General features: G+C 36.4%; 2 protein-coding genes across 2 annotated transcripts; both read right to left on the bottom strand.

Moving 5' to 3' along the window:
• Window positions 1–3,192: 3,192 nt before the first annotated feature.
• On the bottom strand, window positions 3,193–5,206 carry LOC129368863 (macrophage receptor MARCO-like). Its single transcript, XM_055044032.1, has 9 exons — window positions 5,150–5,206; window positions 4,438–4,482; window positions 4,304–4,357; window positions 4,176–4,212; window positions 3,969–4,022; window positions 3,774–3,881; window positions 3,647–3,700; window positions 3,494–3,547; window positions 3,193–3,213 (listed from the first exon to the last, which is right to left on the bottom strand). Coding segments are annotated over exons 3-9 (330 nt in total). The 5' UTR covers window positions 4,306–4,357; window positions 4,438–4,482; window positions 5,150–5,206.
• A 348-nt stretch (window positions 5,207–5,554) lies between these two features.
• On the bottom strand, window positions 5,555–12,668 carry si:dkey-21p1.3 (collagen alpha-1(XI) chain). The gene is made up of 12 exons (XM_055044020.1): window positions 11,833–12,668; window positions 10,209–10,244; window positions 9,801–9,920; window positions 8,615–8,653; window positions 7,553–7,606; window positions 7,217–7,270; window positions 6,860–6,967; window positions 6,306–6,359; window positions 6,056–6,109; window positions 5,935–5,979; window positions 5,779–5,832; window positions 5,555–5,611 (listed from the first exon to the last, which is right to left on the bottom strand). Exons 1-12 carry the CDS (start codon window positions 12,532–12,534, stop codon window positions 5,555–5,557), a joined length of 1,377 nt encoding a protein of 458 aa, XP_054899995.1. The 5' UTR covers window positions 12,535–12,668.
• Between the last annotated feature and the right edge of the window lie 6,328 nt (window positions 12,669–18,996).

Raw genomic sequence — 18,996 nt, 5'->3', positions numbered from 1 at the left:
AGTACTTCAACATGATCAATGGCACACACAAAATGTCAAAATAATCTGATTTAGTTATTAGGGACAAGTACTGCGAATTAGCTGTTGCTATTGCACTATGACACAAACATTTGTCTATGTCAATGTGTCTGTCCCTATCAAATAAATTTAAAACAAAAAAATAAAATAAATAATTTAGCTATCCAATGAGAGCTCAGACACTTAAAAAAACAACGGCGTCTGCTTTTCATCGTCAACAGATTTCCTGTGGTGATGGTGGTCAGACGTACTCTGTCTCCAGGTCTTCCTGCTGTCCCCTTCAGTCCTGTGCTGCCAGATTCTCCCTGGTTTTGAAAACAAACACATTTAAACATGATCTGTAGTTTGATCTATAATTTCTCATGAAGAAAATAAATTCAGGTAATTCTGTTTCCAGTCAAATACTCACATTGTTTCCGACAGGCCCTTGAATGCCAGGAGAGCCTAATTTTCCAGAAGAGCCCTGTGAAAACACCAAGTCATCAAACAATAATTTCAGTAACAGCTGAGCAGAAGTTTATCACTTGGAAGCCCAGGCTGAGGCCTTTCTTGTTTAAATCTAAGATGTGATATTAAAAAAAGATGTTTAATAATTTTAGGACTTGGTGGATAATTAAAAGTCTGCTGGACACGTTTTAGAAAAAGTACAAAATCATTTTAAAATGAACATTTCTTCAAATTTGAAACATAGAAAATATAAAAAAAGAGAAAAAAAAGTATATAATTTAATACATTTTCTATGTCATATTAAATCCATTTTGGGTTCTAGAAAGCCTGGAGTCAATGCCAGCAGTCACTGACTGTAACTATGTAGTTATGTGTCTACATTCATTAATTTGTATTGCCCCATTTTTTAAAATAAACATAACTGAAACTGAAACAAGAGTTGGCCACCATTCCATCGTAGGACCAAATGATGCTGAAACATCTGTGAGTTTCCAGTTCACTACACGTACATGTTTCAGCATATCGAGAAAACCTGCAATTAAAACAAAATGCAAACTCCACATACCAATACCTCTTAGATGGGATGCAAAACTATTAACATCGCTCAGCAGTGCAGTGTAAACATCCTTAGTACAGTCAATTCATGTTTTCAAGTGTCAGCATTTTGACTATTTGCAGCTAAAAATGTTCCAGCTGAGGAAAAAGCTGGAACATGTAAGCTTCCTCCTCAGGTCTCAGCAGCCCCACAAAGGCCTCTAACCTTTCAACACATCAATAAATGCAAAGCAACGTTCATGTTGTTGGGAGTGAGCTCACTTTTGGACCTTGAGGTCCAGCATTCCCAGTCGTTCCGTTTTCACCATCTGGTCCCTAGAATATAAGAAAGCCATTTAGCAGTTTATTACACAAAAGTCAAGTTCTCAATTTAAAACATAAATTGATTTAAAGGTAAATCGTTTAGTGAATGACTTACTTTTGGTCCAATTTCACCATCCTGTCCTCTGCTGCCCGAATGACCCTGAGAACCCTAAAATGGAATAGGACAGCAACAATTACAATCTAATTAACCTTTCTATTTCTCATCTGTATTTAGTGGATGAAACTTTTGATAAAGGTTGGATCTTCAGGTTGCAGTTGTTGCTTCAAAAACATTGTCAGGATGTATTTTCTGTAGCTGATGAGTATAAATAAAAACAAATTTGAACACAGTTTTAATAACCTTCATCCCTTTGGATCCTGAAACCCCTGGAACGCCATCCCGTCCCTGCACAAACATGACAACATGACTTTTTAATCATTACATTTGCTCCAAATAAAACATCTGTTAATGAATCTTTTCACATTGTGGAAATTGTCATGCTTATGGAAAGCACAGATTATTATGTTTTCCATAATTAACTTTCTCACGTTTATTGTAGAAAGCATATTTGTAAAAGCCTTCTCTATATGTAAATAGGACACTATTGTACATGTACCCTAGTTGGTGAATGTTTCTGGATGAAAAAAATGATCATAAATTCATCAAAACACCAAAAATAAAAAAAACAATATAAAATCTGTTTCTGCAACCAACTTTTTAAGTTGTCTAATTTAAAACTATTTGAATATCCCCACTGGAAATGTATTTGCTATAATCTGAGGAAGGATTTCACTTGCACTTTATGCCGATGACTGATGGTATTTGCATATTTGTAGTAGTGCATTGATGTAATTGTCAAACCAAGTACATGCTGAACCAGATGACTTCTGCATTTTGTTATATTTTAGAAGGAAGATATATGACAATATCTCCTGATTAGATCAAATGTAACCTTTAATATTTAGTCTTTAAAGTCTTGCTTAGGATTTTAGATAAAACGGAGCAAACTTCAAGAAAAATGAACTTGATGTTGACAACTGTGATGTATTATGTGGTTATCTTGGATTTTTGTGCTCTGCTGAATTACTCATCATTCAGCAACATTTTCAATAACATTTATTTTACATATGCAGTTAAAATGGTTAATTTTCCACTTCTTTTCATGCTTTTACAATGTATATTTAATAGAGGTTTAATAAAAGAAGTTTATTCTTGGAAGTTATATATAAAAGCCAGCAGCAGATCTTTATCTTCAGAGTGAATATTGCTGTCAGGTGTGAGAACAGCCAAAGAAATATGGCCACACAGGAACCTTAATACCAGGTTCTCCTTCAGGTCCTCTCTCTCCTGATTTGCCCATCTCTCCCTGCAGGCAGAAAGCACAACCACAGCATCAAATCAGCCATCAGCATTTAAATTAAACAAATCCTTCTCTTACTCCGACTCACAATGGGTCCAGGCAGTCCAGAAAATCCAACTCGACCGCCTCGGCCCTAAAACACAGCAATAACCACAAGTCTCATGGATGTATTATTCACGCAGTAATCTCACTTTACATCAAAAGGCTCTGGGCTTGAATCAGATTAGATTTTTCTGCAGCTATTGCCTTTATGGGTGGCTCGTTTGGGTCATACAGCTGTCCCCAGTAATGTATGGAAAGAAACCAAGAAATCCTTTTTGCAGTTAGCTGAAAGCCATGTAGGGGACGCATACTGCAATCATTCTGAAAGCACAGTGAAACATGGTGGTGGCAGTATCATGCTGTCAGGAGGATTTTCTTTAGCAGCGACAGAGAAGCTGTGGGGGGATGGATAAAGCTAATAACAGGGTTTATCTGGGTGAAAAATCATGTTAGGGAAAGACTGGAGTCAGAGGTGGAGAGTCACTTCCTGCAGGTCAAAGACAATAAAGTCACAACTCAACCTTCAATTGAATATTCAGTGTTAAATTGTTGATTCATGAGGGGTGAATACTTATGACTGCCACACTTTTAAAATTTTAATTTCAAGTTTTTTAAAAGTGATGTGTTGTTATTTTTTTCTACATCACATAAAAATACCAACAAAATATGTTAAACATTGTAGTTGTACTTTATTGTATTAATATCACTATTAAATATAAAAACTTCCTGAACAAATTATGACAGCTTAGCATATGTCTTTGTTCTACCTTGTCACCTCTTGAGCCAGGACTTCCCTGATTGCCACTCTGTCCTTGATCTCCCTTTGTTAAAGAACGTAGACACAGAAAAAATTAAAAACATTTTTTCATATTCATTTTTCCACTTTAAATGTTCAAATACAGAGATTTGAATAAATTCACCTTGGACCCTTCTTTCCCCAGCCTCCCTGGCTCTCCCATGATGCCATCCGTTCCCTTAATCGGAGAAAGATGCAACTTTACTATCAGAAGTGATTCTGGCTTCATTCATCTGATTTATCTCACTCACAGCAGGTCCAGGAAGTCCCATCAGTCCTCTTGGTCCTTCCAGTCCCTGCAGCCCTGTTGGGCCCTTACGCCCTTTCACTCCCTGTTTTCCTGGAGGCCCTTGAGGTCCCTGAAAACAAACAAAAGTCCAATAACAGAGTCACTGATCTGGTTGACCGTCTAAACGGACTTCACCAGCTGGAAGGATCAAACTTACCAGGTCTCCGTTAAACCCTGTGCTTCCTTTCTCACCTTTTCGGGCTTTGGCACCCTGATTAAAACAACCATAAAAATACACATTTAGATTTTCAGTTTCAAAAAAATTAATTGTTGCAGTTTTGCAGGAAGGAATTAAACATGCATGGTGGATCCATTTTAGCTACAGTAAAAAATGAAATGGCTTTATGTAATCTTACAGGATCACCTGAGGGTCCAGGCTTCCCTGATTCTCCAATGTCCCCCTAAAACATGGGAAAATAAGACAATATTCTGGTAAGTTTGTGAACAATGTTAACATATTTTCACTTCTAAACATTGTCAAAGTTGTCCTACATTCAGTCCAGGAGAGCCAGGTTCACCAATTTCACCTTCATCTCCTTGATCTCCCTGGTACAATAATAATAATAATAGAAAAAATCAATGTCAGCATTCATTTTGTTTTCACTTGATTGTTTTGACATACTTACAGGGTCACCTTTTGGTCCTCTAGGTCCAATTAGTCCAGGGTTTCCCTTCGAAGAAACAAATAGAAGTTACCTTACAATCATCGCAGCCTTATTTTCATTTACAGGTTTCACTGACAAACATGTAGAAAAGCCTTAAAATATATACATTTATTGCAGTTGCATCGTCTCACTGAAAACCTTTGAGAAATGAAACCTTTAATAAGTATATAGTGACTTAGGACAATAAAAAAGTAGATACTTTTTATAAAATCAATAATCAATAACAGTCATAGGTACTTTTGCTGACAGTACTTGTTAGTACATTTCACAAACTTTGTAGATCATCCACATGCCTCTGTTTTGCTCTTATAGTTTCTTGTCTTTAGCTCATCCAACACGTTTTCAGGAGTTTGATCACATTTATTTTGTAGAGATTATTACAGGTGCTCTGAAGTGGGATGACTGGTTAATTTGAAATTATGCCCTAATTTGAGTTTTCGCCCTGCTGAAAAAATGTATTAAGATCAAAATTATGTTGAATGTTTCTTATGTTTTCAGTGTGAAATTATGTTACTACAATAAAAGATGAAATGCTTTTCACACATTTTCATCAGAGGTGCCAGTAAATGGAGAGGGTCAATTTATCACTGAATCACGATTATATCTTAATGCTTAATCAGTCACTTGTTTTACTGATAGATAGTTTCTAATCAAATGTTTTGCCATGTTGTACCTGAGGGCCCTGCACACCAGGAAACCCCACTGCTCCATCTGGACCCGGCTCTCCCTGAATAAAACCACAGTCTTTTAGCAAATAACATTTCCTTAAACATTAGCCTGAAGAGCATGCATGTTAATGTCCCGCCACCTGTGGTCCAGCTGCTCCCCTGGAGCCCATTTGTCCTTGATGACCCTGAAAGCATAATCAGTTCTTTTGACGACTCTCTTTTCATTTCCATATCAACGTCACCTGCTTTAAAACTTGTCTTACTTACAGGAGGTCCCTTAACTCCAGTGAGTCCAATTAATCCTTTGGGGCCAATTTTCCCCTGATGAGATAGAATATTGACTTACTGAATCTTACTGAGTTTGCACTACTCAGATGATGGCTGGTGTGTGGTGTGGCAAATCGATGCTGTTACTGACTTACAGGTGGACCGGGAGGACCGCTAAAGCCTGGAGCTCCGATTTCTCCCTAAAAAAGCAACAGTGATTGTAATCAAGGTGTAAGTTTACACGTGATTGGATTTTGAAAAGTCACTGCATCCTGTGAAAGTTTTTGAAAGACACAAATCATTTACTTTGAGTGATCTTTAGGTACTGTGTCGATAAGACTGATCTAGTCAGCTGTGTGACACTAACCAGAGGTCCTGGTGGTCCTGGGGAACCACGAGGTCCCCTGACTCCAGGTATACCCTGAACATTGAACACAACATATTGTATTTACAGTCATGGATATTATTATGTAACGCAATAGCAAGGAAAGACGAAGTCTGTTCGTTTCAAGCTAAAACTTACACTATAGCCGGGAATCCCGTCAAATCCTTGGGCTCCCTTATTTCCCTGATATAAACAAGAATTACAAATCAGACGACACATCCACTTGGTGAAATTTAAAGGGCTGAATATTCAATCTGACCTTTGCTCCTTTTCTTCCTCTTTGCCCCTGAGCTCCAGTTTCTCCCTGATAACCCTTGAGGAAGAGAACTTTGGGTTAAAATGCAAAGAAAAGAGTAAAATATGAGTAGATATTTAAGGAAGAGCTGATATTTTTAAGATGTGCAACAACCAAACATTTATACTTGTGATTATTTGTGTTATATTGGAAACATAATATTACAATTTTGACGTTTTCTGTCTGTGGGACATGAAGTTCAATGTGATCTTACCCACTCACCCAGCTCCCCTTTGCTTCCTTTCTCCCCACCGTAACCTTTAAGACCCTGTATGAAAAAAAGAAAAAAAAAACATACAGAACAATCAAAGTCATAACTAAACAAATGCATGTTTTATAGGTACATGCTTTAAAGTTTTTTGAGTTTAGATGAAACAGACTTGTGAAGATGCACATTTTAGTTTCTTGGTTGATTTCTCTGTTTTATTTAATTCTATAATATCACAGAAGGCAGCAGAGTGTTTGAGGTGTTGCCTTAAAAATCATCCATTTGTCGTCGCATCGTCATCTGGACATTCACAAACAAATAAATAAGAATTTTGAGAATTCTTAACCAACTTAAAATAGTAGAAGTTTACTTTGATTTTATGTTGAACAGTAAGTAAAAAATATTAATGGTTGTTTTTATACTGTGCATGTAACACAATTAACTGTAACTATTTATTATTTCACAGCCACTTTTCCAGTGTGCTAAAGCACTTTTCTACTTATTATATGGAAAAACGAAAACATAAATTCTAGACACTTTATGTTTGTGAGCATCAGTACCTGTTCTCCAGGGAAGCCTGTAGGGCCGGCATCAGCATCTCGTCCTGGGGTGCCGTCTTCTCCAGGTCGACCCTGTGGACCCGGCATACCTTGTGGTCCAGGTCTCCCCTGTAGGAACATAATATTTCAAGAGAAAATAGTCCCCAAAGTGGATTTTTAATATTGAACAACTGCCAAAACTAGACTTTTTTATTAACTTTCAATGCAAAAATCACAACTCATGTCTATATAATTTTTGATCTGAATTATTTGGAGCCAGAGGAGCTAAAGTGTCACGAGTAGCTCTGGATCTGTAGACTTTTTGTTTATGAATTAAAGCATCAGTATCCAATAAGGAGTTGAACAACAGGTGATTACAGTTTTTCCTGGAACTCCTTTTGGTCCTTGCTTTCCAGCAATACCAGGTGGCCCCTGAAAAAAAAAAAAAAAAAAAAAAAATTCTGTTTATATTTTATCTGATGTAATTTTATTAAGCAAAATCTACAAAATCCCACTGAATTTTTCACTATAAGTATATTTATACATTCATTAATATATGTGTGAATTTGATCATTTCTATTGTCTGAGCCATCATTATTGAGTTTATTTGTGCTACTCCTGTGTCTTAAAATTTCCTGTCAGAGGCAAATGACGTTATTTGAGTGGAAGTGGATTATGTAATATTGACTTTTTAAAATTAAATTGTTTCCCTACAACTGGTCCCTCTTCTCCAGGAAGTCCAGGTGGGCCTGGAGGTCCTTTACGTTTCTGCAAAAAGAAAAGGATACAAAATTATAAGCATAACATTTCTTTCCTTTTTCCTGAACATTTTAAATGTGGTAAAAATCTGAATGTACCAATAAATAACATAGTAACCCACAAAGTTGTACTGTCAATCCTTTAAAGGAAATAGTAAAAAAAAAAAAACCCAACTAAACATTGTTCTGTTAATTATCACGTAATCTTTTGTAAACAATAAGGTCCTCTGAGTTTTGCAGTTACATGTAGGAAGGATGACATTTATGCAAAAATTTAGGCAAAACAGTAAAACGCTGCATCCTAATCTGCATACTGTTCAGTGGGATTGCTCTTATTTAAGACAGCAGCAGCGAACAATAAATCCAGATATTAAATGGGATTAAAGGATACCGTGCAATGACAAGTGTTTTGTACTATCTCACCAACCACCTAAATCAGCAGCTGAGTTGCTGCCGGACGAATTTATGATAGACTGACAAATTTAAATAAGTACATTAAAAAGGAAGCCTTTCATAATGAAAAAAGGAAAGATTACATTTGCACAGCACTGAAGTGCTTTTTAGAAGGTAATATTTGTGGAAAAACATCTTCGTGAAAGGCTTTAACAAGGATGACAGATTTAAAGGTAGCTCTTTCGCAGAAATAGTTAAATGATTTCACAGTTTCTGAAATGATGAAAACACACATGGAGGTTTTTTTTTTTTTTTAAAGTCCCACAATACGGTACATTGCTTTAAATCTGTTACACTCAGTTTATTGTGCAGAGACATTCATAATGTCCAGTCCATATTAACTAAAACAAAGCCAAAACAAAAAAAACAATGCTGAGTTCTTCAGTCAGTGATGCTATAAAACTGCAAATAAAACCGATTTCTTAATTCCCTATCAGGGTTTATCAGACAATTCTCATCAAACCATCTCTATCTTCCCATACTTTGACTTTATTTTTGAGCATTAGCCACTTTCCTAAGAGGAGAAAAACGTAAATACATCCTAGTGACAAAACAGTCACCTTACCGGCCAAGAAGATACAAGCTTTTTGTAGAATTTTTTTTTCTGCAAGAGAATGAGACAAAAAAACAGTCGTGAAAAACAATTTTTATTATCAAATGATCAAAGTTAAGTAATGATATAGTTTTCAAGGGGAGAATAAGTGTGAGAGAGACTTGCAGAATCGATCTCTAAATTAAACTTATCAGATAACACAAAGTTAGCTAAAAGATCCCAAAAAAATAAAAATTCAAGTTAAAGAAATTCAAGAACAGATTCTGAGAATCCTGTAAACTCCAGTGAGAGCCATTATCCACACACAGAGAAAACAAGGAACAAGAGTGGCTGACCTACCAAAATTATTCTAGAAAAGCATTAGCCCATCCACTGTGGTTGTAGCTTAGTCCTAGAGTAGTACTTTTGTAGAACGATTGAAAGGTTTTGGATGGGCTAATGAAATCAAATCCATAGAAATGTGCAAACAGGTGAATAAATGTGTGAGTGAAAATGGGTGAATGTGGTTTGAGTGGTGAGTATGATGAGAAAGGTGTCACATAAGATCGTCTAATTTATCCAGCAGGTCACAAAAAGACTCGTATAAAAAACATCTGCAGCACAGCAAGTTTCACTTCTTTATTTCAAAATCAGTATTTGTGATTTAATATCAAAGAGACTGAGAAAAAATTTGATCTCTTAGAGAACTCCAAGGTGACCTAAGTCGTTTATTTGTTGCTGACAAACAAACGACCTTTGTCACATTTGTCTAAAATACCTCAATGATCCTTTGTTGATGAAATTTGTCAAATTAGGTTAGGATAAACTACAAGAAATCAGCCAATTGTTCCTTTCCCTGGAGTTTTATGACTGCAGAGCTGGCGTCTTGCATCATGTCATAAATCAGCAGGTCATATAAAATTCCCGTCCAACAGAACTGCAAAGATTGCTAAATGAATGCATCCTATGACAAAGAAGTAAATAGATATGAGCAAAATATTTGTTAGAGGTTTCATTTCTCCTATCTACTTTTCAGTGTTTCAGTAGCTTCTACTGACCCGTTCACACTACTACATATTTTACGTCTTTATTATTTTACTTCAATTCATATTCACTTAGTTCTCGGTTTATTTGTTCTGTCCCAGACCACTTTCACTTCCTGTTGTTTATATTTATGGGGTTTGATTACTGCTGGTGGAGATCCACTGACGACACTTACCTTGAAAGCCTCCCACTCTTCTTCAGAGGTTTTGAACACAACAATGGTGGACATCCCAGGTGGCCCAACAGGGCCTCTGTATCCTGTCTGCCCGGTTCTGCCCATGACGCCCTGGTAGCCCTTAGAAGCCAGAGAACAATGTGTTTCTTTGATGAGGAAAACATGTCTAATTTTAGATCATGTTGTCATCATTTAGATGAGCCTCTATTGAAAAAAGAAACACAGCTGGATTTTTAGTAGATCAAAGATTCTTTTTTATGTAAATTTAAAGTTTCAGATGGTATAACAAAAGACTCTCAGACTCTAAATGATCCAGAGCCATTAACCCAGTGTTAATTTGCTTAGAACAAGGTTTGAAGAAAATACATTGCTATAAATATAAGCAGCTGTTTAAAATGAACACTTTACTTTGTCTCCTTTAGTTCCTGGTGGCCCTGGCAGTCCCTAAAGAAGGAATAAGGTACAAATTTAGTTTTCTTGCAAAAGCTTTGCAACAAAATTTTCTGGAAAAACAGAAAGAAAAAATCTCAATCCTGCATAATTATTTTTTTCACAGCTGTTCATGGTTTGGTTTCATAAATGTTTCAGTTACACATCTATTTTCTATTTTTATTTCAAAGTATGTGACAACTAAAAATTTTTATTGTGTCCTTACATATTTTGTTGTTTAAACTGCAAAATCTTTCATTTCCAGCACCAACAAAGTTAAAAAAGTGAATAAAGATTTTTTATGCATATTAAAAAATATTTACAGATGTTTCCATTAAGTGCAAATATTTCAGATGTTATTTATGCAGATAAATAATATCCTCTTAAGATATAAGAGGAAATCTTAGTTGTTCAAGTGCAAATGCAAAAGCTGTCAAAATCATTTGTAATACCAAAGATTGACCACATGAGGGAGGCAAAGCTTTTCAATCAAGAAACAAACCCAATCTTTATTTGACAACGTCGAACCTTCAAAAGAAAAAGGTTTCATCTGTCTTAGTCCCATTTGAATTTCATTTTCAAATGCTACAATGGACAGCTTCATATAAAAGTAAATTAATTTGCTGCACACAAAAATACAATGAGCCACTTTTTAGGATCATACACATTTTACAGTTTTTTTTCATAAAATATGAAAAGAAAAAAAAACCAAATCTATCAAAAGACGTTTGAACTTGATTGCTGCGAACTAACATTTCTATTCGTAGATAAAATATTTATAGTTTTATTGTTTCTAATTATTTCTATTGTATTGTATGTGGAGCTATATTTTCTTTCAGTGTGGTGAAGTGGAGAAATAATTTATTGTTTTTGATCCCAAAAAGGGAAAGTTTAGAAATCAGCACTTAACTTTACCCTATGAGACTGATTCATAAATCTTTAAAACATTCAGAGAATAAATGGCTTCGGTTCAAAACAAGACAAAATGTTACATGCTTTTGTATTCATAAGAAAAGACGATTGTTTTCAGGTCTTTATAAGTCTCTTTGAAAATAAAAATCACTCCCGGCAGCTGCACCTCATCAAAAAATGCTGCTGCCAGAATCCTGGCCAGAAAAAATTTAAATTAGAAAAAAAAAAAAAAATCAGCTACATTACGAGGGTCGTTCAATCTCTGGCTATTTTATAAATCATCTAGGCACTGAGACAGCAGTGTCAAGCATTTCAGAACTGCTCATCAGGAATGAACTTTGCAGGTCAGGTCAACTAAGGCCTGTTCACTCAGGGTTCATAAGGTTCATAAGGTGAGAACAAATTATTTCCGGTCAGCATCTAGTTTTTACGATCTGGCACAAACTCCCTGAAAGCCTAAAATGTGCAGAAACTGTTGGCTCTTTTAAATCCAGACTGAAAACATTGCCGTTTACTACATAAAGGTAAAGACTATAACAGTTACCAATCTATTAGTTACATAGTTTAAAATTGACATTTAATTTATTCGTTTATTTTTTTGTTAACATGTTTGATTTCACCTTTGTATAAATGGTGACATATAAATTATGTTTCTAAAAACTTCTTTTGAAAAGTTGTGTTAAAGTCTTACCCTTTGACCTCTGATTCCTGGTCTGGGTTTTGCCTGTACTTGTCTGTATTTGATGTCTGAAGCCTGATTGGCTGCTTGAACAGCCTGTTGTGGCGTTTCAGTCTGGGATTGGACCCCAGAATTAAATTGAAAGATTAAATCAGATGAGGACTGATGGTGAGGTTTGACATCCTCATTGTCAGAGACTGTAGCTTCCATTGTTGGATGTTTCAAATCTTCCTCCTCCCGCTTTAACTCTTCATCACCATAATCTGTCTCTGCTCTTTCATTTCCTCCTGCTTGTGGAAGTTGTATTGCATTTACTTTAGGAGAAACAACTTCAAGATGTTCACCCATTTTCACTTTTTCCCTTGCCTCACCGGCCGAAGTATTATCCAACTTAGCGTCAAAGTCAGTAGTGTTCAGTTCTTCTCCCTTTACTATTCTGCTAGTAATTAAGGTCAGGTTTGAAGCTGGATCTTTCTGAGGTGCAGATAAATCCTCTGATTCTGCCTTTTCTTTCTGCTCCTGCTCCTGTTTTGCTCTGCAGACTTCTGGGGATGAGATCGTGCCTGCAAAAAGTGGCGGTGTGATAACTGATGATGGTGATTTCGTTCTTACTTCCTTCATTTCTCCTCCACCCTTATATGAGGGGAGTGAGCTAGTGACAAGAGGGGCTGATTCAGTGGCAACATGCGGCCTGTTAGAAAAAGCTTCTGTCATGATTGTTTCTGTGGGATTCTCAGATTGAATATTTGGGCTTGAGAGAGTCGCCTCAACACTGTCTGCGACTGACACATTATTACTTGTGAAGATGTCTGCATGAAAGTCATACTGACGTTCCCCTGGAGTCGGACTCCTGGTCTTGTCTTCAGAGCTCCACCGACTCCTGTGGTTCTCCACATCAGATTCAGACTCAGGATTCCTGCCTTCATAATCTTTGTGTCTTTCAATGTCTGGTTTGTCTCCATCTCCGATGGTTGAGCTCATAGATATTGTTTCCACAATGTTCTGGGTTTTTAGTAAAGCCTTTCTGTGTCCATCATGTATGTGTGAAGGAGGGAAAGTTCTCACGGTCGGCTCAGAGAAACCAATCCGGTTTTCTGGGCTTGATTTGAATCCAGCTTGAGTGGTTATCCCGCGAAAAGATCCGACCTGTTTGGAATATTTTTAACATGAATAAGTTCAGGTTTTATTCATACATCTTCTGACAACTGTAACCAAAACAATAAGGACGTTTTTCAAAACAGAAATGACTATGTAGGTCAGAATTGCAAAGCCACAAATTAAAGTTTTCTCTGCAAAATATATGATAGTATTGCATTCTCTTCTAACTTATTTGACTTTAAAATGATGAGCATGAAATCCTTACCGTGCAGCAAGTATGACATTAAATCTATAAAGACACTGTGAATAGAACTCAATAATCTAGGATAACAACAGTATAACAGCTGACTTTAGGTTAAAAAGATAAGTGAGACGATTCGCAAAAACCATAAAAACTTAAAAGAAATCAATTGAAATAAGGGATATAATCAAATAATAGATAATAAATCTAAAACAAATTCCTGTCATAAATTCCTGTCATAAACAGATTAGACAAGCCAAAACTTACAGAATAAAAAAGAAATGAAACTTTAGCTATGATGTCACTTCTTCCTGATTATTCTTGGCCAGGTCAATTAATTACATAGGATACAAGGGACAACAATGAGGAGACAGAATGAAAACACTGACATAAAAAAATGAGAAAAAAACAATTGTCTTGGCTTTATGGGTTGTAATATTAAAACTAGCCTCCATTCCTGCGCATTCAAAAAATAATGTATCTAAATTACAGCAAAGGCAGTTCAATATCATCTTTGATAAAATAACAATAACTAAGTTAGATTTGATTGTAAATCTGAGATGAAAATGTTGCAATGCTACACCTGCAGGCAGCATTACCTACATCTTATTTAGGTTTTCTGAATGAGGCTGAGTGAGACAGAAATAAATATCAACAACCAAACTTACATAATTCAGAAGAAATATTAGCACCGAAACTTGAGCTGCAGACATGGCCTCTGGTGGAGATAAAAATGGTTTCTTCTCTGTAAGTCGGAGCTCCAACCCAACCACTCCACGTTTTACTCCAAAAACCCTGAAGTAAAACTTTGCCCGGCCTGACAGAGTTACAGCTCATAGCAACCAGGAAAAAAAAAAAAAAGAGGAAACCAAAGTGAAAGCACATTCAGACGCCTATTGATGGGGACGCCGTCTCGTCATTGTGGCATCGCTGTGCCAGACGGGCTGCTGTCCAGCAGTTTATCCTTCTCAACAAATCTGCAAGTGGCTCACGACCGAAAGTGTGAGCAACACTTGTGTGAGCATGCTGACAAACAGAAGGCGTGAATGCTTTTCTGTTTATTCAGCGCAGATTATTGGATCGGAGAGCATATGATCAGATGAGGTGGGAAACTCAACTGCTCTGCATGTGTGAGTGAGCATGAATGAATGAGCAGGAAAAATTTAAGTTTGAAATAGCTAAAGTGTTTAAAGGAGCCTCCATTGAAGACATGAATTAGCCCAGACATTAAATTAAATCAACCTGACTTGCACCCAAATTCTCATTAAATCACATTTTCTTGTTATTTTGTCAGGAGAGAGACGTGGAGCCCTGATGTCCGGGTGAGAAATGTCACATGAGCGTCAGAAGAGCAATAGGTGACTACATAAAGAAGGGTGTGTAGGGTTGGACTGGAGCTTACAGGAAAGCATGTGTGCCGAGAGGAATCTTCTCTTCCCAGCGGGATCACACTTAAAAGCGAAATGTTCAGACAGGTCAGGGGTGAGTAAGGTCTGCATGTCATAGAGATCAACAGAGAAGAACTTATAAAGCACAGGGTCCAAACTGTAAATACCTCAACACACCGACTGGCCAGCATTTATTCACCTCTGGATGTCTTGATGAGATCCTTACTTGGACGCTGATGCCAAGTTTTAAATGGCAATAAAGCAAAACTGGATTTGTTGATCGCTGACAAATTAATTGTAAAGACTATGGAATAGTATGGCTGATAGAAGAAGAAGCTGTTGTTATGGAACTGCCAATAAATATTGACAAGTAAAAAGGGATATAAATTATTGGGTTGAAACAAAACATTTTCTTTTAAAAGTCACATTCACATCTCTGTGCATCCTGTATTCATGCTAAAAGGCTGTGTTTAACATTTCCTACATGTTTCTTGGTAAAATAACTTTAAATGCTGCTAAGAATATGAATAATTTTGTGCTTCACTATACTTTCACATGCATCTCCAGGTATCTAAAAACAGTTAATCACAAAGGGTTCATGGTGACAGCATGCGGAATAAAAATAATTTATATAAATCATGGCATTTTCAACAGTCTTGATGAAAGAGTAAAACGTCTGCAAAAAGACTTCTGAGCATCTGATATTACCACCTTACTGTCAAAAGACAAAAGTCTTAAACATACAGTTGCTTAAATGTCCGAACTGGATCATGAATTTAAATGTTTCAAGTAGGCTAATGGAAATGTGACGAATTAAGAACGCACATATTAATATGCTTCTGAGAAACTAAAGACTTTTCCAATATAGAGCCAACTCACAAGTGAATGTAAACTGTGCCACAAAGCTGACAGACTCAGACGGCAGTAGAGTTTTGTGTAAATAACCCAGGTCAGTTTTAAACTTTCGACAGAAAAAAAAAGAAACAACTCTTTACTCCAATTTGCAAACACTGCCATATGAAGATAATATTCCAGAGAGAAACTGTGGGTGAGAGCTTAGTTTTTTTACTTAATCACATAACATTTTGGAGCCAGCCCCATAAATAAACTGAACCAATATTCATCTGCCATGATGGAACAAAACAAAATGCTAAAGTTTTCTAAAAAGTACTAAAATGATGCTTAGTTTGAGTTAGCTAAAATTGGGTTGTGAGGAGTATTTTGGAGTTGACAATATCTCATTTTATTCTATCCATCTTTATAAATCCTCATTTCTACGTTCCAAGGCTCAATTTCTTTTCATCTATTCTTGTTTGCCATCAGCAAATAAAGATGAATTGGCTTCCCACCAGCACTAAAACACAGCTTGTGTTTGTGGATTAGCATTGCTTAGGTCACAAAAAATTCAGTATATGTCAATCTGTTTGTGGATGTATTTAACTATTTTAGTACGTAAAGTTTTTTCAGCCTGAGAAACATCTGCCTATATATGATGAAAGGCTGGAATCCAGAAATAAAATAATCATTTGTTTACTTTGTAAAGTGCGAGTTAGTAAAATTGTTTCACAGGTTCATTGCTTTATATTTGTATATGTACTACAAAACATTTACAAACATGCAAAAATTGTTGCTGCTACTCCCATGACCCGATCCGACCCTGAATAAGTGGAAGAAAATGGATGGATGGATTTTTAAATAAGTTAGCTCATTTATGACACAAATTAGACAAATTTTGCTCTATTATTTTTTTTTTCAGTTTTTTTTGAAGGGTCAATGCAAGACTTTTGTAGATCTGCCTCCTAAAAGGCATCACCATGATCTTAATTACAAAAACACGTCAGCAGACTGGTGTGTTAACAAATCATACTAATTTAATTTAACTCGGCACAGAAAAGACAGGGCATCTTTTTAATCTGTCTGTAAACGGTCATTAACAGGCATGATAATTACAGTAGAAATCAAAAGATACTATAAATGAAAGATGGATTTTGTACATCTTATACTACATATTTACCAGAGGGCTTGTCTATCTAAATAATCCAGCCTTGATAGGGATCTTTCCCAGGCACAGATTAGGTTGTCTGTATCAGACCGACAACCAAGTTAAGTCCTAAGTTGAGCTGTACATGTGTAGGACATTTTTATGCAATGTATATACTACAGGGAGATCATAACCCAACCGGTTTACTGTAAAACGCACTTCAGTGACTTTTCTGCTAAAACTTTTTTTTTTTTTTCCAGAGAGCTCGTGGATGTCAATATGTCCTGGGTTCACATTTCAAACTCATTATATTTTAACAACACAACAGCACATGATATAAATATTCATCTTAATCAGAGGGAACAACAAACCTTTTTGAAGTTTTGCAAATTTCAAAGTATGTGGAAAGTGATTGCTGGGAACGAGAAACAAATACACTATATTCCTGAAAGTATTTTGTCACCCAGCCCAGTCAGTGAGTTCTGACGTTTCAGTCGACTCTTTGTTCGTAGGACTATTAAGACTGGCTGCATTGACTCTGCTTTTACAAGCAACTGGGAAATTAATGAATTCAACATGGCACAGAACGTCATCTGTGCAGTGAATTCAGTCATGAAATTTTCACAAGAGTGACACGACTGCAAACAACTGCATCTCAGGCACAAAATTAGTGTGTATTGTGTTTTTTCAGGAGTTTGGGTCAGCCTCCTAATTTAATTAAATTAATCTTTAATACTTCAACCTAACAAGACATGTTGGACCATTTAAGACTGCCAACTTCATAGGAATGGTTTGGAAATGGCAACATGATTATTGGGATTCACAAAGCAAGGTGTGGAAACACAAAAACTACGACATAATGGTAAAGCAGATGAGAAAGTAATAAGCAGGCAGGTGAAAATAAATAGAGTCTTTCTTTTTTCTTAGGAAAATTACAAACAAGAAACAAACCACTCCGGTATCAATTACAGAGGACCTGACTCAGAATGACAAAAAATAAGTAATATTTATGGTGTGGTGTTAGATTACTGTAAAACAAGACAGACGAGTTAATGAGCAGATGAGCTATGGACAGCAGAAAGGCGAGGCACTGAGGGATAAATAAACAGTGAACGCCAAAAGAAGGCAAACCAAGGAATACACAGAAATTCAAAATACTACAGACATAGGCAGAGAATCAAAAAAACCAACAATATAAAAACAAGCAAAATATGCAGAACAGAAAGCATGAAGAGTCCTAAAGCTAAAGAATCACAATAAATCCATAAAACCAGAGCAGACTAAAAACAATTGTGACATCAGTGAATGAGTGTGGTGTGGAAAAATTGGCCAGCACAGTCGGCAACAAATAAAACGCCTCCTGGATGAATTAGAGCAAAGAGCATGAGCCAAGCCTTCTCCTCCAACATCAGTGTCTGATCTCACCAAGGCTCTTTTGAAAGAATGATTTAAAAATCCTGTGAAGACACTCCTAAACTTTGAGGAAAGCTTTCCCAGAAAAAATTGAGCTGTTCCAGCTACAGAGAAAAGGCCAAAAATTGCTGTGAAATGAAAGTGAGATGCCTCTCAAGTTCATATTTTTAGGTGACAAGTGACGAAATACCTTAGGCAATATAGTGTACTTCTTTACCTATTTGTTTTCTAATATTTTTTTCTGTAAAAACTTCTTGAACACCAAAAATAATCAGGCAGCTTAAGACATGATCATGCATGTGGAAAATACTAAAGCTCTCAAGCACAGAAAATACAATAACAATGTTTTTACAGACGAGACATGATGGGAACAATAAGTGGGTTGGAAATAAACAACACCACGGCTGTGAATTCTGCTAAAGCATCCATGTATGGCAGTATGACAATAATTTGTCATAAATTTCATCATTAAAGGACAGAAGGCAACACATCTCTAGCTCTGTGTACAAAACAAATGGCTTAAATTAGCTCTCCGCCACGCCATCAAGAGTGGCGGTCCAGCACAGAGGCATGGAGGTTGGACAAACATTTGGCTTGCTTCACATGGCAGCATCACTGGGACATGGCGGCTTCACCGGACATTGTGGACGGCGAGCAAAGCAGATGAAATGAAATTTTCAGTTGTCTCAATGACTCTGTCTTGTTGAAACTTAATTAAACATTTCAGTTCTTAGTTTTTCCTTGACTTCATGTCGGGTCAATTCATAATACACACTGGATGCGCCCAGATCCTGAGACAAAACATCTCTCATCAGTTTTACAAGCTTATACATAGTTTTCACATTTTAACAGAAAGATCAAGCTGCGTAATGCCCACAAATCATGTAGAAACTCTTACTGTAAACAGGAAAAAACAGGACTGGCTGCTCGACCATTGAATTTTCTCCTCCCACAACTATGCACTGTAAAGACTTAACAGCAACCCACCAAATAAACCTGAACATAAAACCAAAGTACATTCATCTTATTATATGTGTATATGCTACCTCTAGTTT

Source organism: Poeciliopsis prolifica, unplaced genomic scaffold, assembly GCF_027474105.1.
Source record: "Poeciliopsis prolifica strain line A6 unplaced genomic scaffold, Auburn_PproV2 SCAFFOLD002, whole genome shotgun sequence".
Lineage (NCBI taxonomy): Eukaryota > Metazoa > Chordata > Actinopteri > Cyprinodontiformes > Poeciliidae > Poeciliopsis > Poeciliopsis prolifica.
This window is presented reverse-complemented; position numbering and strand designations above follow the sequence as displayed.

Excerpts from the sequence above, each read along its gene's own strand:
- si:dkey-21p1.3 (XM_055044020.1), bottom strand. The coding sequence starts at position 12,534 with ATGACAGAAGCTTTTTCTAACAGGCCGCATGTTGCCACTGAATCAGCC. Across the intron at positions 8,654-9,800 it reads AAGAGTGGGAGGCTTTCAAG|AAAAAAAAATTCTACAAAAA; the intron begins GTAAGTGTCGTC and ends ATTCTCTTGCAG. Across the intron at positions 5,833-5,934 it reads ACGGGATTCCCGGCTATAGT|GGTATACCTGGAGTCAGGGG; the intron begins GTAAGTTTTAGC and ends TTCAATGTTCAG.
- LOC129368863 (XM_055044032.1), bottom strand. Across the intron at positions 4,023-4,175 it reads AGGGAAGCCTGGACCCTCAG|GGTGCCAAAGCCCGAAAAGG; the intron begins GTGATCCTGTAA and ends TGTTTTAATCAG. Across the intron at positions 3,882-3,968 it reads CAGGGTTTAACGGAGACCTG|GGACCTCAAGGGCCTCCAGG; the intron begins GTAAGTTTGATC and ends GTTTGTTTTCAG.